General features: G+C 34.0%; 1 protein-coding gene across 9 annotated transcripts in view; it reads right to left on the reverse strand.

The window, feature by feature from the left end:
- The window catches only part of EPHA5 (EPH receptor A5), a 347,353-nt gene that overhangs the window by 292,294 nt on the left and 33,486 nt on the right, over positions 1–21,573 (reverse strand). For all 9 annotated transcript variants that reach the window (XM_025435555.3, XM_049093001.1, XM_049092998.1 and 6 more), the window contains exon 2: positions 20,965–21,029. In XM_025435555.3, the coding sequence (XP_025291340.1) occupies positions 20,965–21,003 (39 nt within the window). In that variant the 5' untranslated portion in view covers positions 21,004–21,029. The remainder of the gene's footprint in view (positions 1–20,964; positions 21,030–21,573) is intronic.

Raw genomic sequence — 21,573 nt, forward strand, 5'->3', positions numbered from 1 at the left:
CAGTACTCTGGCTTCAAAGGAGAGGCTACAGTTCATTAAATCCTCAGATTAAAGTTTCACTTAGATTCTATTTTGCTGCAGCCTTAGCGGTATGATTAAATCTCAGATAAGAATCTTACAGTTAAAATTATTCAGTCAGGCCTAACATGCTCTAGGCACCCTTATATTAGTCCTGTGTGATTGTATTCTGTTCAGACTGCTTTATTCTACAAAAAAAAAAAAAAAAAAAAAAAGTAACATTTTGGTTTAGAATCACTTCTAAATAGTATTTCATTTGGTATAGTCCTCAAAGATGAACTATAAACTTATCACAGTTTTGATTAAATCTACCAAGTAGATTCTTACTGGGTTAGAAATAATAGTAAATATCATAGCAGTGTAAGTTTTCTAGAAAAACACTTATGCTTTAATTTAGTTTACTTGTTCACATACGGACCTAGGCAAATTTAACCAAATTGTGTTCAAGGCAGAGGGAACATGGCCGATTTGGAAAAACCCTGGACAGAAGTTAAATGTTCCAGTCTGTAAATGAAGACACAAATTTCACCTCATTCCCAAATGTTAGCCAATGAACATTACAGAGACTTTACTAATTCTTAAGGAAGTGAGAAAAAATGTGCTAAGTATTTCTATAAAACAAATTTCTTCAATTTAATGAAATATTCTTCCTTTTGGGGTTATATGCTTATTATTTTGGAATTTTTATGTATTAAATTTAAAAAAGATTTATTTATATTAAAGAGAGTAAGTGGGGGGGGGGGCAGAGAAAGAGGGAGAAAGAGAATCTCAAGCAGACTTCTTACTGATTCAGGGCTTGATCTCACAATCCAAGATCATGACCTGAGCTGAAACCACGAGTCAGACGCTTAACCCACTAAGTCACCTGAGTTCCCCGAGAATTCTCTTTTTAGTGAAACAATAGTGATAATAGAAGTTAGTCATAATAGTGATAATGAGTTTTTATTTAGGGAGTGCTCTGAGTTTACTTTTTAAATCACTGATTGGTAAACAGCATAATTACAATTCTAGGAACTGCTTGTTGGGTTTTGTCTGTAAAAAAGAAGTAATGAATGATGCCTCCCAGAATAAACTTGTTCTGGCTTTTGAAGAAAACTGTGCAGTATTTGAACTTCAAGGTTATACTGTGTCATGTTAGAGATTCAGCAACACTAGGCTCTGTCAAACACGTAATTTTAAGGGTGTATATTCTTTATACAACAATTTATCATCAACTGATTTGGACAACATGACTTGAGGCAGTTAACTTATGAAAAGGTAGCACTCCCAAATTATTTGTAACTAACCTATCTGAACCTTAGAAATCATATCCCTATAATAAAACACTTTTATTAGGTCACAGGTCTCACATAAGGCTATTAACCTATATAATTAATATATATGATATTGTTTCTACGAGAAGCACACTTAAAGTCATAATTAAGGATGCCTCGTACTCACAGCTCATTTACAATAATCCCAAGGATCTGAATCCATATTTCTGCAAATGAGGAAAAACTCCCCTGCCAACTACACAATCATGTAGTTGTTCATTCACTCGACAATTATACTGATCATGTACTATGCTCTGGAGACACAACAGTGAACAAAGACAACTGCATGTTTTTTACATTATATTTATACCTCACACACTCTATTAGGAGGTATGTAATGGTAAGATATTATATCATAAAATGTTGAGTTTCTGATAAGTGCTAGAAAGGAAATATTTAGTCTCTGTTATAGCTTTCCAAGAAAGCTGTATGAAGGAGGCTCCAGGATTTTGGAATTCTTGGTATATTCAAAACGTCTCTTTATAGAGACTGAGGCATAAAAACTTTGGGCTAAATGGCTTCATAATAACTGCCCGAATAGCACTATTTCTTCCCTATCATATAATGGTAATAGATCTTATCTACTATTGAGTGTCATAGGACAATATACAAAAATTCCTAATGAAATAACATTAATGATTGTGATAGAGTATTTTATTATGAGAAATAAATGAACTATGTGCTTTAACAACCGTGTGCTTTGATAGCAGTATGACTATTATAATTAACAATGAAAACTAAGGTTTTACTTGACAAAAATACTAAGTTCCATGTAAAACTTCAAAAAATGCTGTTCCATCAGTAATTAATAAATGATGGACAATTAAAGTAAAATCCATGATCTAACAGCTAACCTCACATTTCACTATTACCAATTATAATACAGATCAGAAAACAGAATTCAATTGAAAAACCTGAAGAAATTAATGATAATAGAGGTACGAGTAGAGTGGAAAGAATGATTCCAATTCAGGAAAATTTCAGTAGGAGATAAAATAATTACATAATAAAAATTTTACTGAATTTAAATACAAAGACAATCCTGGTGACATTTCAAAAGCAAAAGTTGAAAGCTTTTAAGTTTACTTGTCATTATTCAATGCTTTTCATGTTAGTGATTTACAAATTTACTGTGGAGTGTGGTTGTCACACATCAATGGATGTGCAGCTTGCTGACTATAGATGGGACAGGGACGTTCATTTTATTCTATTAAGAATTGCATTTCTTTTAAAAATTGTAACAGAACAGATTCCCATTGTTATCTTTCTCTTCATATTTTAATAAATTCAAAGGTAGATGTCTTTAAGGACACAATTTATTGAAAATAATTTCATCCGTAAAGGAACTTAAAATATTCAAGACAAAATGGTCATTTAAAAACAATTGTTATTTAGGGGCACCTGGATGGCTCAGTCATTAAAGCATCTGTCTTCAACTCAGGTCATGATCTTAAGGTCCTTGGGATGCAGCCCCACATAGGGCTCCCTGCTCAGGGAGGAATCTGTTTCTCCCCCCCCTTCTCCTTGTGTGAACACATTCTCTCTCTCTCTCTCAAATACATAAATAAATATTTATTTTAAAAAATATTTTTTAAAATAAAAATAACTGTTGTTTAAAAATAGTAATTGGCATAGATGAAATGACCACCTCAGATTTCAATGTTTAATGTACATGATTATTCTGATTAGTACAGCACTAATGGTTTTAAGATTTAGATAATCAAGAAAACAAGGTTTTCCTTTATAATGGAACTAAGTAAAATTGATCATATGTGCTCTCCTATATAAAAAATGTAAAAAAAGTACATAGATATGTTATAGGGCAAAATCCACTAAGTGTACCAATAGGCTGAGATAATACAAGTGAAAGGCATATAGAGAGCAGCGTCCCTTATGAATCTATTTTTTTCTGACATTGCCAATTTATTATATAAAATATATAAAATGATCACTTGTCTTTTTACATGACTATATAGGTAACACACATCTATGAATGATTTTCACCTCATTTCATGTGCAGATGCAATCATATAGTATATAACAAAGAAAGCAAGCTGTTATGTTCTCCAGTTAGCAAATGATGCCAACTATGACATTTAGAAATATTAAGATATCAAGCACTTAAACAGTGCTTAATATTTCTCTCCCAGTTCTCCTATGAGTAAGTCAGTATTCTCATCTCTAGAAAGATTTAGTAACTGACCTACTTGACCTAATTCACAAAAGGAGGCCATTGCAAAAAATGAGCTAAATTTAAAAATCTCCTTGTTGCTGTGGTTGTAGCTACATGAAAAAATAACGTGAACCTGGTTTTGGAATCACCAATTGACATGGCCAACATCTGGATCCTAGGATGTGGATCTGTTAGCAGTTATTTTAATATTTATTTAAATAATGTGCTTCAATAAATGTTAACTGAATATCATATATAGCTAAGTTATATTTGAGCAACAATTTTACATTTTGAAAAGAGGCATTATGTAAAACATGACTTGATATTTAAATTTGCCATTGGCAGGGGAGAAATAAAACATCAATTTACTGCAATAACAAAAAATATTTTTGAACATCTCAGGTTTGATAAATACTGCAGTAGATATCTAATACATCATTAAATATAAGAATGACTCCCTGTTTCCCAAAGTCCATAGAAAATAGCACTATTATCTACTTCATTATTTTTATTGAGTATTTAAATATCATTTATCTGAATAGTTTTATTTTTTATTTTATTTTTCTAAAGATTTTATTTATTTATTCATGAGAGACACACAGAGAGAGAGGCAGAGACACAGGCAGAGAGAGAAGCAGGCTCCACGCAGGGAGCCCAATGTGGGACTTGATCCCAGGACTCCAGGACCATGCCCTGGCCAAAGGCAGGCACTAAACCGCTGAGTCATCCAGGGATCCCTGATTTTAGAGTTTTAAATTTCAATGTTAAAAACCTTTACAAGACTTGAATTGTTTTATCTATTCAATTGTAGAATGATGTAATCTCCAGTGTTAACACTTATTTTTTTTTAAAGTTAATGTCTGTTATATGTCTGCATCCTGAGTACCAAGTATAATTCTACATCAAATGATTTGTTGGATAAATATTTGTTGGACAAACTGATAAATACATAAACCCACAACTATATCAAGACTTTTGGACTTAAGTCCAAAATCATAATTTCAAGGTTATATGCAAGATCATACAATTTCAAATCCAAATTTTATTTAGAAAATCCACCTGTGCATGTGTGATGCAGTATACACTATTTTTACAAGACATGAAGTCAATAGAACTTTCCATGGGATTTTTCAGTTTCTTTCTTTGTCCTACCAAGGAGCAATAGATGAGATTATATAGATGTTTAATTAAAAACATGAGCTAAATAAATTATTTAGTTTCTCATTTATGTAAATGAAGAGGGAATTTCTTTCACTGACCATGGATCTGAAATCTCCAACAGTAGCTTGCATGCCAAGCTCACTGTGTCTCTTTAGTATGAATGTAGAATAAGCCTAATGTGGCCCATCCAACTGTGTGTAGGCTGTAATTTTCAGTGGCAGACTAGCTAGTTGTTATTATGGTGCCTTAGACAAAATTTCCAGTCATGTGTAGAAAAATGGTTCATAGCACTGTTCCATATGGCATTATGATAAAGGAGAAAATCATATTCCCTTACTCCTATTTCTCTGTATCACTGCATTCAGGTAAGTTTTAAAAGAAGTTCTTTACTTGAATAAAATGTTTCCTGAACTGTGTTCCACTAAACATCCTTCACAAAGATGTTCTTGAGATAGCGCATAAAATGTTTCCTGATCAAATGTGGGATAACCTCCACGGCCATTAATACGTTAAAGGCTTAGTATAATGCAGCCTATAGAGAAAACTGTTTAATTCCATTTAATTTAATATTTCCCAAACTTATTTGAGTATAGAACTTCTTTGGCTTAACACATTTATTTCCTTTTTCAATCTTTAGTAAAACATTACTTTGAGATGTACTGGGCATCAATTCAGAAGTTCTAGTCCCCCTTAATTTATTTGCCTAAAAGTCTGTCTTGTTTATTAAATGCATATTCACTTTATGGAATGTGTAGTTTGATCAAAAGAAAGAAAGAGAGACAGTGAGAGAAAGAGAGAGAGAGAGAGAGATCAATCTCCCATGATTCTCATTGCTTTTTGTGTCTGACCACATTAAAACTTATTACTTCGGGCAGCCTGGGTGGCTCAGCGGTTTAGCACCACCTTCGGCCCAGGGTCTGATCCTGCAGTCCTGGGATCGAGTCCCACGTCGGGCTCCCTGCATGGAGCCTGCTTCTCCCTCTGCCTGTGTCTCTGCCTCTCTCTCTCTCTGTGTCTCTCATGAATAAATAAATAAAGTCTTTTAAAAAAAACCTTATGACTCCTTTAGATAAATACAAATTGGCACCTGTCTTAGTTCAGGTTCTGTAACAAATTACTATAGACTAGATGGCTTTAACAACAAATACTTATCTCTTAGAGTTCTAGAGGCTAGAAAGTGCAAGATCAAGGCTCCAGCAGATCATGTATGGGAGAGCCTGCGTCCTGGCTTACAAAAGGACAGATACCTTCCTGCTATATTCTCATATGGCAGACAGAGAGGGGGATATAGATAGGAAGTGAGACAGACAGACTTCTCTCCCTTGCTTCGTCTTATAAGGGCACTATTACCATCCTGAGGGCTTCACTCTCTGAACCTAATTACCTCCTGAAAGTATCACCTCCTAAAATCATCACATTAGGAATTTTAACATATGAATGGGAGGGAGGTAACAAAAACATTCAATACAGAGCAGTACCTAAATTTTAAAATTTCAACGAATTCACACCTCAGTTCTCAGACTTGACTACCCCACCTAGAACCACAGGATTTATCGCATTAGATTTACACAAATTCCAACTATGAACTAATTCTTGGTGCTAATATCTTTGTACATATTATTATCACTTATTCTGGCAGATTTCAAATCAAACTCAGAACCATAAAAGCACAAAATGTGGTCATTAAAAGAATCGTCAAAACTGCCAACAATTATTTTTTAATACATGAGTAAACTGAGATAATTAAAGTTGGGATAATCTCACAAATTGTTACCATTATTGTTTGTTATATTGTTCTTGCCACTGTTCTTGTGGTGGTGGTTTTCACAGTTTCAGGAAATATAAATTCATTTTTAAAGAACACTCTTTTGTTTTTTGTTTTTATAATTTGTATCTGCAACTTGCTCATAAGTGAGAAACTAGGCTTTAGTTGCAGCACAGGGACTTTCAAAAACAGGTCAGCAATCACAAGCGGTGATTTTCTTAAGCTCTAAGGAAACAATGAGCTAATAGGATGCTATTAGTTTATGCCTACTGATAATAATTTTATGTAGACAAAAAATATGCAGCCAAAGTAGCATGGAAGCACAGAGATATTTGTGTTACAGAAAAGAATGATGCATACAGCATAGAGAATATAGTCAATAATACTGCAATACACATATTGTGGTGAGCATTTCAAAATGTATATAACTGTTGAATCACTACATTGCACACAAGAAACTAATCTAATACCATATGTCAACCATACTTCAATTAAAATTAAAATATAAAGAATGATGAGAATCAAAAAATATTGAATCAGTAACTACAATGAAGCCCCAAATTTAAGAAAAGTGGGACAAGTAACACTAAAATTTTAAATAAATCAAATAGACCAACTAAATACCTAATAGAGCTTAAATAAATCAAGTAGACCACTCCAACAAAATATTGAATGCTGAGTAAAATTCTTGTGTATTGTAGAAATCAGGCTTTATAGACGTGATCGAAATTATGTACTGAAATGGCTAACTTCACTGTAAATTTTTAGAATAAAATATTTCACATTAGTGATTATTTTTTATAACAGATTTTTTTTAATGAAAACACAACTTTATATTGAGAGAAATGCTTCCTTATCAGAATTCCTAAGAGGCACAAATTGAGATGGAGCCCAGATACTCTTTAAGCTACTCTCCTTATCATAGAGATAGTCACCAACAGCCACAGTGGCATTTTTACTACACAATTTTATCCTTCTCCCTCAACCTAGCTAGAGATGTTTGCAAAAGTGATGGACAGATGAACCAAGTGGAACCCATCAAACTCCCTCTATGTGGAATTTGGAACACTTCCAGTCTGAAGTTTTGTCTTTTTAATACAGGAGATCAAATTTAGAATTCTGGGAAAACCACGTGCAAAGTGAACTAAAAAAACCTGGTTTACAGATAGAATGAAGAAATAACTGGTCAGAACCAGGAATCAGAGACAGAGAGAAAGAGGGGGCAACCACTGCCCTGTTCATGGGATCTTGCCCCGTCACTTGGTTTCCTTATTTCAAGAATTCAATTGACCTTGGGTTTTCTGAATTAACCATAAATTCTGTTCTTTCTCTTAAACTAGCTAAAGTTTGTTGATATTATTTGAAACCAACTAAAATTTGATCAATGGAATAATAAATAGCTGAATCAGCTTTAATTATCTGGGCAATTTACAAAGTGAAAATACTTCTTTGGAAATTATTATTATAAGCATAATATTTTATTTAATAATTTTCAAATGAAATATTTTCCCTATATCCTATTTAAGAGAAAAAGCAAAACGACACCTAAGTTGTTCTGAAAATAGAGAATATTTATTCGGTATATCATTGTACTCCTGCTCTAGAGTAAAGATACATATATCTTTCCTCAGAGTTTTAAATTTTCAGAGTGTTAAATTTTCATAGATTTGTTTTAGGCTGCTGTATTAATCTGTCCACGATGCTATTACAAAATAGACACTGGCTGGGTGGGTTTTAAACAACAGACTTTCACTTCTTACAGTTCTGGAGGCTGGAAGTCTGGAATGTGCTGCCAGAATGATCACATCAGGAACCTCTTTCAGGTCTCAGAGTTCCCAGTGTCCTCACATAACAGAAGGGGGCTTGCTAGCTCTGTGGCATTTCTTTTATTAGAGCACGGATCTCATTCATGTGAGCTCCACTTTTATGGCCTAAGCACATCCTAAAGGCCCTACCCCCTCATACCATCACATGGAGCACTGGGATGTCAACATATGAATTTTCATGAGGACACAAATATTCAAAACATATTACACATCAATGTACAAAATGATCATTCTGTTTTTGATAATTGTTTTCTCCCTTCACTGTGAATTTTCGCTTCTTGCTACAATTAGTGCACATTCCTATTTTGTTTTGTGAATGTCAAGTGTTCATCAGTGAAAACAAATGTTTTAGAAAACTTTATGTGTGTACTACCATATAAATGGCCAGGTGACTTTTGGTAAAACCACTTAAGTCTTCATTAATAAAGAATCTTGATGCTTTATTTAACAAGTGAGTATATTTTTCCATCTTTAAGTATTCAGAAAAATTTAGCTCAAATATACATAGTAAGATAATGGTCAAGACATAATAACATTATAAACATATCAGTTAATAAGTACTTCCTGGGGAAAATAAAAATAAGAACAAAAAAGAACAGAAACCAAGATAAAGAGTAATAGCAACCCTACACACTGTTTAATAAAGGCCAGGCAGTGTGCTAAACTTTGCAGTTACCTCATTCTAATCCTTATAAGAACATTGGTAAGTAGGAAATTTTATACATAATCTACAGAAGAGGAAAATAGAGATACAGAGATTAACCAATTTGCTACACATTAGTAATAGGGGTGGAGCCAGATTTGTAATCTAGCTTAACTGTTTTCAAAGTCTCCATGTCAACTACACTGCTTCTAAGGAGGCCAATATGTACATATATTAGTAATTTGGATTGAGCCCAATAGAGAAAGGACCCCAGAGTGTGCATATGTTTGTACAGGCTGTGTATTTCCCAACTCTAGGTGATGTCATTCAAACTTGTCTGTTTGTATAGAAGAGGAACTGAGTCCTGTTTAACAATGTAATCTCAGTGCTTGGTATATATTAGTCTTTTGGTAAAATAAATTGCATAATTAAATAATCTTGGCTCAGGGTTGCATGACACAAAGTGAATTAGCATGACACAAAATGAATTAGAACCCCTAAATGCACACTTTGATGTCTCTTTCCATTATTCTATTTTTACCCAAAAATATGCAGCCTTTTGGTCCAAACAACCATCAGTTCCTTAAGATTCAGATGCCTACTTATTCATCAACCAGTAACAGATATAGTTAATCTAAAGTTACATCCAAGGCATCAGGTGACATGCTAGAGGTAAAGACAAGTCTTTACACTGAAGAAACTTACAATATCACACAAAAAATAGGCAAATCTAAAATGTCTAAATTTTAGTGTATTCAATACACAATAAGTGCTATATTGATTCAGGCTAGAAAGTGGTCACTGTCCTGGGTGGTAATGAAAGATTTCATGTTTTATAACTTCAGCTGGCCTTGAAGAATATGATTAGCAGTAAGATGGGTTATATGGAGGGTGGGAGGTAAAGCAATACAAGCAATTTGTGCAAAATGCTAGAGGTAGAAATTTATATGAATCTTTTGAGGAGTTAAAAAGAGAGAAATTAGTTCATCTGGGAGAAAGTGTGGTGGGGTGTAAGATCACAAGGATTGCAGGATTGCAGTGGCTAGGCTCCAGCAGACAGAGATTCCAGGCTGAGCAGTCTGGACCATCACATTCTGCATTAGTGCAAGCAATGAATAGCATAAAATTAAAAAAATAATAAAAAAATAAAAAGAGAGAGAGAGGGAGGGTGAGAAAGAATAAGGCAATGAATAGCAAAAGCCTCAAAAACTTTAAACATGAGAGGAGTCTTGAGCATTCTCTCTCCCCCTGCTGCCTTTAATGGAAATAATCAACAGGAATGCTGGATGATTACAGTATATTTTTTCTCTGTGGGAGAGGGAGATTATGTACTCAGAACCATAAAGCATTTTGCTTGCAAAATTAATTCAAATTGACTTGCATGGGAGCACTGTCACATGAATTGAAAACAGCTGAAGAATGGTGTGGGGGGGAAGATTATGATAAACAGCAATCAAACTACTTAGAAAAATACCCAATATTTGGACCCTGGGGACCTCTGCAAGGCCCAGTTTTATTTAACATCTTCATTAATGAATGGGAAGATGGGAGTAAAAAAAAAAATCATCATACTCACATATGGAAACTGGTACAAAGAGCAATGAGAGCAGAACATTTTTTTCAGAAGGAAAAGGATTTTAGGTCCAGGTTTCACATGTATCACATCATTTGGCAAAGAAAATACAGACAGAAACCTAGAAATCCTCATGTACATAATGAGGAAAAGGGAACTATGAGGACCCAATATGAAACAGGTGGAAACAATATTGGGAAATGACTGATGCAAGTGTGTGCACAGGTGTCTCACATCACAGGCAAGGTGACAGTAACTTGTATGTGACTCTTTAGAAATGATCTGAAACTGTTCACATTTACACTCCCTGCTTGTTATACAGACCAATAGAAAAAGCCAACAAAAAAGGAATGAATGGGAAGAATTAAGTGTTTCAGTACAAAACTAGACAAGGTGTTGAGTATGGATAACATAGCTATACACACTTCAATCTGGAGGAAAAAGGAGATGGGGTTGAGATGGAGGAAGAAGAAGGATTTCACAGCACGATTTGCTAACAGGGAGGAAAATAATTAATCTTGGAGCCATACTTTTCTGCCGAAGTAGGACTTACACTATGGTGTGAAGCCTTTAGCTAGGTGATTTCAGGTAGGTTGAGGAAGGATTAACAAAAGTAGTTTATGGATAAGGTCATTCTCCAGTTTATTTTTTTTTAATTTTTTTTTTTTATTTATTTACTTATGATAGTCACAGAGAGAGAGAGAGAGGGGCAGAGACACAGGCAGAGGGAGAAGCAGGCTCCATGCACCGGGAGCCTGATATGGGATTCGATCCCTGGTCTCCAGGATCGCGCCCTGGGCCAAAGGCAGGCGCCAAACCGCTGCGCCACCCAGGGATCCCCATTCTCCAGTTTATATTTGTGAGTATCCTTTATAATGTGGGAAAGTGTTTTGAGAGCCTCTAAAGAAGAAAATATTTGTAATTATTTTATAGTGACTTTGAACAAGTAAAGTGAAGCATGTCTCAATACCATTTTGCAGGAATATACTGTGACTATTGCTAATTCATTCAATATAACTGCGTATGTCAAAGACTAAATTTGTCTTATATGCCAAGGCAGAGCTGGACATGTTAAAGAACTTTCTTCATAATTGCTAAGGTTCCATGTGGGAAATCTAAATGCAAAATTGTGCTTCTTCTAAACTTCAGTGTATGCTTAATGACGATCTTGAATTCCTTAAATTATTTATCTTAATTACCTTACGGGTTGGGTGTTCTTTTTGTTTTTCTAAAAAATAATGAATACAAAGCTACTTTGGAACAGGATTGTTCTTCATTATACTGGCATTTGCATTATATAGTATAATATCCATTCCCTTTAGAATTATTTTCTATCACTTCCAAATAAAGTACTTTTCTATATCCACTAATGTGTTCTTTTTTACCCACTTCAGCATTACGTTAATCTTTATTAGCCTCTCCATGCTCAGTGTGGGCCTCAATGCTCGTCATTATCTTTCCTCTCCTTCAGTGGAAAGCAAAGCCAAAATAAGATTCTGGCAAAACTTACCCTGATATAAGAGATTATCAGTGTTCAAATACTTCTCTCATCCTTTGCCTTTAATTTTGGGGAAAGTGAATCATTCACAACCCTCCCCCACCCCCTGCCACACTTTTGGTAAATCTGTGATTCAGAACAGAAAATCCAGCTTAAGTTCTTCTGGATTCAAGTGAATACACATAAAACACTAACAATATATTCACAGGCCACTTTGAATAATCGAAACCTGAGTTATTTTCAACTTCAAATGTAAATACACAGGTTCCCTAGCTCAAAAAATTCAGAAAACAGAACAAAGTGGCACTAAAACAGGGAAAACCATAAACTCCTGTTTTGAAGCATCTTGTATGGAATATTATCGCTCATTCTTTCTCCCCCAGGCAGAGAGCCCATTACCCTGTCTCTATTTTATTACAAATATGATTTAAGTCAATATTCTGAAATCTTTTTCAAATGAATAAATTATTGCAAATGATTCTAAGAGCTGCTATGATCAGCAAAAGAAAATATTTCACAGTAAAGTCTAGTTTATTTGACTGAAAGAGAAGACAGTAAAAATAAAAGAAGACCTTGCAGGACAATTCAGAAGTGATGCCCAGGGGAATATGGTGGCTTGCCCATTGTGTGCTACAGGAAGTACAGAGAACTCAGTGGGGAAATGGCAGGCTCCACTAAAGCAAAGGAGGCAGGTGTATCTTGTAAACTTTTGTAAGAAAAACATGTAAAAAAAAAAAAAAAAGAGCAATAGTGGAATTTCTAAGATGTAAGAGCATAATCTGCTCTAAACAAACATCATGACCATTAATTTTATTCTCCTGAGAATAAGTCCTGAAAATACTTGCTAAAATTTTTCAGAAAACAATGTTGTTTACATCCATGCTTAGAGTATATAGATTAATCAATATTAAATGCTCCAGAAGATGACTAAAGTAAATTTAATGTAATTAAAAGGAAGGAAAACACATCTTCAGGGTGTGCACAGATAGGCTGATAAAGCTATGAATACAAGATTGATGATTTAAGGTAAGAAAAAAAGTGGGGGGGGGAACGAAAGTTTTAAGTGAGAAAATAGCTATTTTATTTATATTATTGTATTTTTTGCATTTATTTATTATATTAGAGAGAGAGAGACAGCAAGAGAGTAGGGGAGGGGCAGAGGAAGAGAGAGAAAGAGAATCTCAAGCCAACTCCTCGCTGAGCCTGACACATGACTAGATCCCAGGATTCTGAGATCATGTGACCATGAATTCATGACCTGAGCTGAAACCAAGAGTCAGATGCTTAACCAACTGAGCCACCCAGGCGCCCCTAGAAAATAATTATTTGAGAAAGAGTTCATTGGTTCCACTGTTATTCAACCAAATGTTTCAATCAGAAAATTGGGATAAGCGGATTACTATGAAGTTTGTTCATCTATTCTAAATACTTTCATGATTTTAATTGAAATGGGATTTATATACAACATGACTTCTACCTTTAGAGAAAAAAATACAATCTTAAAGGTTTTGCTTATCTTTTTCTAGTCTAGATGTGGAATTTGCTACTATACATGCCATTTTCCGGGAAAGTAAAGATTTGCGAAAAGGGAGTTCTTATAATTATAGGACAATGTGAATTCCAAAAGTCCCAAATTGGGTATCAAAAAATAGATATTCTATGATAAAAAATATATCACTCTCAATCCACAAAAAAGATACGGGGGAACCTTAAACGCATCTTGCTGAGTGACAGAGGCAAAGCTGAATAGGCTATATGCTGTGTAGTTCCACTACTTGGCATTCTGGAAAAGGCAAAATTAGGGAGACAGTAGAAAGATCAGTGTTTGGCAGGGGTTAGAAAAGAAACAGGGAGAAAGGGAGCTAGGAATGAATAGGTGGAGCACAGGAGATAGAGCAATGAAACCATTCTGTATGCTAGTGTAATTGTATATGTATATCACTCTGTATTTGTCAAAACCAACAAAATGTAAAACAGAGTGAACCCTAACAGAGACCATGGCCCTTAACTAATAATAATGTGTCAATGTTGGTTCATCAATTGTAAAACATATAACACACTAAAGCAATACAATAATAACAGTGGAAATAGTGAGGAGGATATTGAAATGATATATAGGAACTCTCCATACATTTTTTAAAGATTTTATTCATTCATTCATTCATTTATTTATTTATTTATTTATTTATTTATTTATTTATTTATTTATTTTTGTTTAGAAATAAAGAGAGGGAGTACAGAGGGAGAAGTAGACTCCCCAGTGAGCAGGGAGCCTGATGTGGGGCTTGATCTCAGGACCTAGAGATCATGACCTGAGCTGAACGCAGACACCTAGCCAACTGAGCCACCAAGGTACCCCAGAACTCTCCATACTTTCTGCTCATTTTTCTGTAAAACTAAAACTTCTCTCTTAAAATAAAGTCTATTCATTTAAAAAATTAAAATAGTTATAAAATTTATAAGTATTTTATTTTTTTAATTTATTTTTTATTGGTGTTCAATTTACTAACATACAGAATAACCCCCAGTGCCCGTCACCCATTCACTCCCACCCCCCGCCCTCCTCCCCTTCTACTACCCCTAGTTCGTTTCCCAGAGTTAGTAGTCTTTACGTTCTGTCTCCCTTTCTGATATTTCCCACACATTTCTTCTCCCTTCCCTTATATTCCCTTTCACTATTATTTATATTCCCCAAATGAATGAGAACATATAATGTTTGTCCTATTTTAAAATAAAATCTTATGGAAACACTAAAAAATACTACAAGGATGACAATAGAATCCAATCCATCATGAAATTAAAAAAAAAAAAAAAAAAAACCTCAAGGCCTCTTTATGATCCCTCAGTCTTATTCTTAAAAATCATTGTTGCAGTTAAATTATGTCCTCCTAATAGGTTGAGACTGAAAAGGTTTAGAACCTCAATATAGAAAATTAATGATAGGTGCTCTGGAGGAAAAAAAATCTTATTCAAATAAGCAGTAGAGTTTAGAATTGAGAGTGTGACTATGTATATTTTACAACAATCTGTGTTTTGCTTATTTTTGTTTCTGTTTCTAATTAAAAGCATTCTGGAAAAAAACTTTTTTTTTTTTTGAGTTTACAACCCTTTCCCTTAATTTTATCCAAAGTGACATTAGAGTATTGAGTCTCATGATATAGGCTGTTGGGAGATGAAAATCCTTGAAGTCTAATGACTTCATTCAACAGTCAAATACCAAAGATAGGTGAATGGCTACTGCTTTTAACTACCAAAAAAATAAAAAATAAAAAAAATAATAACTACCAAAGTGTTGCTTTCTAGATATATTTGGTTTTTTTCTTTTTTTTTTAAGAATTTATTAATTTATTCATGAGAGACACAGAGTGAGAGAGGCAGAGACACAGGCAGAGGGAGAAGCAGGCTCCATGCAGGGTGCAGGGAGCCTGATGTGGGACTCGATCCAGGGACTCCAGGATCACACCCTGGGCTGAAGGCAGGCGCTAAACCCCTGAGCCACCAACAGATCCCCTCTAGATATATTTGGAAGCAGTAATAGAGAAGCAGCTTTTGAATTAACCAAAGTCTTCTCTATTTCTTTGATCCTTTAGGGATCAAGTGGCGCATTGAAACAGATTATCCTATATTATCCTAAAAACAACACTGGGAGACTAATGATAGAGTAGCCATACAGTCCCACCTAGCCCTTAGGAAAGCTAAGATTCATGGAGGTCCTCAAAACAATAGTGGATTACAGGTATAGCTAGGAGTCAAGTTAATTCATCCTTTTAATGATCTACCTGTGTTTATATATGTATAGGTATATACACATTTTATATACACACAATATAACAAATGCAGCATACTTTTGCACCTATGTGCTATACATTTTTTCAAATACTTATGATTTGGCAATGAATAGAACATAACCAACTCTGGCTCATTTAAAACTTTTTAAAGGTGAATTTCCTTTTCAGCATCAATCCTCTTTTTATAAACTAGAAATCTGGGCACCATCCAAAACCTAGTCATGTCTCTGGAGACCTAACTGTTTGGAGGACTTTGCCTCTGGTTTAAAATAATCAGTCTCCTGGAAGACCTGGGCTTGAAATAGAATCAGTCTCTTACCAGCTGCCTAACCTTGGGCAATTCACTTACCCTTACTGAACCTCCTTTCCCTCATCCACAAGAAGCATACTAAGTATCTTTTTTGCATTGTCATTGTTAGTACTGAATGGATTTATGTACTTGCAGAAGTATTTTTTTCATAGGAAGACAATTAGAAACAGTGATATGACACCACAGTGCACCAAATATAATATACGTTCTCTTCCCAGTGTGACACAGAGTCACCTTGAGCAAATACTGTCACCTCTCTGCCACTTTTGTACATTTATAGAAAGTAAAGAAAGTACTAGAAAGCATTTCACCTACCACATTGTTCTAACACACTTTGATTACTCATTCTAAAGATAATAATGCTTCCTTGAGCTCCAGGATGTCAAGGACTTCTGTGTTCTTCAGTGCTATATCCTCAGTGCTTAGAAAAGTCACTGACACATACTTAGCGCTCAATACATATCTGTTGAATGAATGAATGTGGAAAATTTGCATAAAAAGCAAACCTCGATATAGCATAGTACTTCTAGATATGTTCAGATTTAAAAAAAAGGGGGGGGGAAGGAGAGTATAAATTACTGTCATGAAGTGTGTGTGCATGAAGTGCATGTGCATACACACACGGTGTCTCTCGTATACTGTGGTTAAAGAGCGCATGCTGAAATCCAAATTCAAACAATGTATGTCCTGATTTAGATGAAGTACTCAAAATCTAGGAAAAAAACAACTCAGTATGTAATAATTAGAGATTTCTTTTAAAGACCCTCCTGAAACAAAAGAAACCCCTGATGATTGTACAGTATTTTTTAAAAGATTTTATTTATTTAACTACTTATTTATTTATTTACAGAATGCACATACGTGCAGACACACACATGTGAGGGAACAGGCAAGGGAGGGACAAGCTGACTCCATTCTCTGAGAATACAGTCCGACTTGGGCTCAATCTCACAACCTTGAGGTCATGACCTAAGCTGAAATCAAGAGTTGGTCCATTAACCCACTGAGCCCCAGGCGCCCCCATGATTTAACCTTATTTAAAAATGACTCTAGGGAAGCCCGGGTAGTTCAGTGGTTTAGTGCCGCCTTCAGCCCAAGGTGTGATCCTGGAGACCAGCGACTGAGTCCCACATCAGGCTCCCTGCATGGAGCCTGCTTCTCCCTCTGCTTGTGTCTCTGCCTTTCTCGCTCCCTCTGTGTGTCTCTCATGAATAAATAAATAAAATCTTTTAAAAAATAGACTCTAAAATACTGCTAACATTACAGACTGGCAACTTTAATAAGAATATTAAATGGAAATTGAGTCAAAGAGGATAATTTGTACGCTCACAAAACAGCAAACTTTACTTAGCTTTCAGTTGTTGAGGTCGTATTAGGCTGCTGGTTCCAGCATTCTGAAACTTCCAATTACACAAAGAAGCTGGAAATTCAGATTTCAGGTGAAATTTCTCAATCTTGAAGTGCTAACAATGAATTCAAATATATATATTTATATGGAAAAATAGATAATCTCTTGGTATAAGGAGAATAGAAATGTAGTAGAAGGTCAAAGAAAGAATAGCTATTGAGGGCCAAAACTGTGCCAAGTTCTATTTTTTAAATCTTTATGCAAAACTATATCTCAGTAAGTTGTGCTCCATTTTATAAATTTAAAAACAATAAAGTAAATTATCCTTACAATACATGTTTACTGAAGTTCTCTTTTACGTCAGGACCTGTGCCAACTTGTAGAAACACTGCAGAGTAGTAAATATGAGGTAGCTATAAAAAACCCAGGAGCTAACAAGCATAGAAAAAGTATCATAGGAGCAATGATTGCTTCTAAGAAGGGTATGGAACATGTGCATGACTTTAAGGATTGGATAACAGTGTTTCTCTTAAATACTTGCCCAATTCTTAGGTGCAGATTTGGGGTAAATAAATAAAATATTTATTCCTAAGGCCTAAAGTTTGAAAAAAAATATTCCTATTTACTTAGTATATAATAAAGGCTTTCAGACTGGGGGAGCTCTGAGTCAGATCAATCAAAATAGCCTTACAAAAACAGTCTTCCAGGAAGCTATCAGATCAAATAATGACAATTCCCTATGATCAGGTCTTTGAAGACTCTCCTGTCCCCACTCCATGGCTCCAGTGCCTGCTAGCCTGCTGCTTTTTACCTTGACAGCAGGTTTTTGGCTTTTCAAGGCTACTTCACAGCTAAAGGGGCAGGAAAGAACACAAGGCACCTTAAAATGCTAAAGCTATTAAAATAAAATAAAAGAAAGGGAAAAAAAAGGAAATATCCAGTTCCAATAAATAGTAAAAATTTTTACCTAATATATTCCTTTTTTTTTTTTTAATACTAAAGCTAGTGCTGCTGTTCTAACAAGATTCCACTATTTTTCTTGAATAAATGTTCCCTGTATTGCTCCAAGATTGGTTAATTTCTGGAGTTCTAGAAAATTGATTCTGATGATATTTGCCAGTTCTCTCATGGCTTTTATGGAGAACCTTAACTCCACTGTTTTTGATGGCATGGCTTTTGATCTATATTTCACTTAGAATTAGATTGCCTATCTAATTACAAAGGGCACAGCTTACTAAAAATAGAATTATATATTAATTAATTCTAATTAGAATTACACTTCGAATATCATTTTCTTTAAAATGTAATTTCTAAATTTCCCTTATTTTGTATTTGAGTGACATAACACAAAGTAAAAACACCTACGTTCTGTACACTTGGATAAGTGTGGACAAGTATATACTTGGACAGTTGCACATTTTTTTTAATATTAACATCAGGCATAGCAATGACAAAAGAAACATAAAACACTGCAAGAATGTTGAAAATGAAATTCATTGTTTAAAAAACTAAACAAGGGACACTAGGTGGATTAGTTGGTTAAGCACCGGTCTTTTGATTTTGGCTCGGGTCATGGTCTCAGGATCATGGGATCGAGCTCTATGTCAGGCTCTGCACTGTGTCCAGGTGTGGAGATGCTTAAGATCCTCTCTTTCCCTCTGCCCACCCACCTCCCCACGCTCACACATTCTCTCTCTTTTTCAAAAATAAAACAAAAATTAAATTTAAAAAATTAAAAAAGATAAAACTGAACAAAATCAATAGTGTACTAACAATTGTAACAAAAAGTAAAAGCACAAAGTTGTTAGAATGAAAAGAGCTCATTCCAGATATGAAAGGACTATGTTGTTATAAAGGAAGCAATTGTTTTATACGAAATTCCTGTACAAAATTGAGTAATCTCCCCCAAACTTCTTTAGTTACAAAAGCAACTACAAATCGCCTTCAAAGATGCATTCAACCAAACCTTTTCTGACTAACTTTTGAATAGAAAGAGGAGACACACAAAACTAAATTCAAAGGGGATATGATTTTTTTAAAAATTAACTTTAACCCCACCTATTAGCCATCTTCCGAGAAAGAGCAATTTAAAATATTTATGTAACAAATCATTTTTGGTATGTGAAAAAATGCAGAGTACAATATATAGCTATAGGTTCTCATAGATGGATATTAACCAGCCCTCTACCTGTACAAGGGTGATGATAGATCAGAGAAAGAAAATGATGTGAGATGAAGGTGGAAGGAGGTAAACAGAAAAGAAAAAAGAACATAAGAAGGATAAAAAAGAGCCAGACTAACAGAATATACACCATTATGTTGGCACTGGCTAGATCTACTTGGTAATATTCTTTCCCCCTTTGGCTTATAGTTATGTCCTAATATCTTAAAAAATGAATATACTTTATTTATGATATATATCTAAATGCAACCACAATTTTTGATAACCAAAAAGAGATACCATGTTATGAAAGAAGAGAAATCACACTGAGATTAGGATGTTAGCATATAAATTATGAATTAGAACAACTGATACCATCTGTTTTACCTTCATAATAATTTTCTTTGTTAGGGACTAAATAACATACCTGATTTTCTCATCAAATTAAAAAAAATAAGTTTTAACTGTTTGGGTCATGACAATATTAGATTACTTAATTAAACCGAAATTAACCTTGGAAGTCACATGAACTATTATTAGTGTGACTAATTTTCTAAATGAATTAAATATATACACTATACTATAAAGTTTTAAATATTCAAATTGCTTAAGTTATTTTTTTTCAAAATTGAGTATTGAAGAATATTATTTGTCCTTGCCACAAAATGGTTCTATAATGAATTTGGGTAGTATGAGTCTGAAAATTAAAAGATAGTTAAATATTAAAGTTATCAGATAATAAAAATCTCTCAGAATCTGAATTTTTCTTAATATAATAGTCATGCAATATAGTTAATATTTTCTGTGTGATATAATGATTCTGACAGAATATTTTACTTACATTCATTTTCCATCTGCTAATATAGATGTATTTTTAATTGAGCAGAAGATAATAGAATACTTTTTAATATGTATTGTTAGTATTATACATTAATATGCATATTGGTTTAAAAACATCTTTACCTAATTTTTGCCCAAAATATTTTATTTCTAATGTACACCAGTAAAATAAACTACTAGCAAAGTCAACTGCTGTTTATAAAATTCTTCCAATGAAGCACCTTTTCTGAAAGGTTTTAGTGAAGAAAAAGCCAAGAATTGAAAGAAAACCTTTGACTGATGACTGACTTGATAGTCTGAGAAACTTTTAAACTCAGTAAAATTTGAAGGAATTTCTTATATTATTTTCATTCCCCAATGTAGTGAATAAAATAGAAAATAAATTGTGTTTGAATCAACACTGGTCATTGACATATTAACTTTTATTTCCTATTCAATATACCCAGGATAACAGCAAATCAAAATATGTTCAGTGAATTTTCATGTGTGCCATTTAACATGATGTCTACTCAGCTTAAGTTGTAGGGAAAATTTCATAAAGGCTTACCCCATTTTTTGGAAAAGCAATCCATCCCAAGTCCCCCATGACAGTACGTGAATCCAATAAATTCACTGAAAGAAAAAGAACACAAAACTGAGTCAAGTGTATAAAAAAGCATCACTATGTTTGTAGCGTTATTAAAGTGCATATTTCTTACATAACTGGAATTAAATTAAGTATTCATTATCATGAACATAAGAGTTATAATTTAATGAAAGCATTATTTGGATGCAGAAGAACAAGTAATTTTGAATAAACATTTGGGGAACAATTACAACAAAAATACATAAACAAGTCATTACTCTAAGTGTTCTTTTTTGTCAAACAAGAATTAAAGGAAAATAGTAAAAAGGAAAAGAAAAAAAAATGAAGGTCTATAGAAAACCATAAGGACTATGCCACTCCTTAAAAGGCTCTCAATTTGGGGATTAAACTGCCATAAATTTGTGACTAAATATATTATATTTTCTCCTGGAAAGGTATTATGAAGCAATTAACAAATAATTTACATTGAATAGAAATAAACTATCCCCAAGCTTATAAGATTTTTTTGCGATATTAACCAAAATCTGTAATCCAAATTACAAGTTAAGTTAAGAAATAAATTTACACACC

Source organism: Canis lupus, chromosome 13 (genome assembly GCF_003254725.2).
Source record: "Canis lupus dingo isolate Sandy chromosome 13, ASM325472v2, whole genome shotgun sequence".
In the NCBI taxonomy this organism is placed as follows: Eukaryota; Metazoa; Chordata; class Mammalia; order Carnivora; family Canidae; genus Canis; species Canis lupus.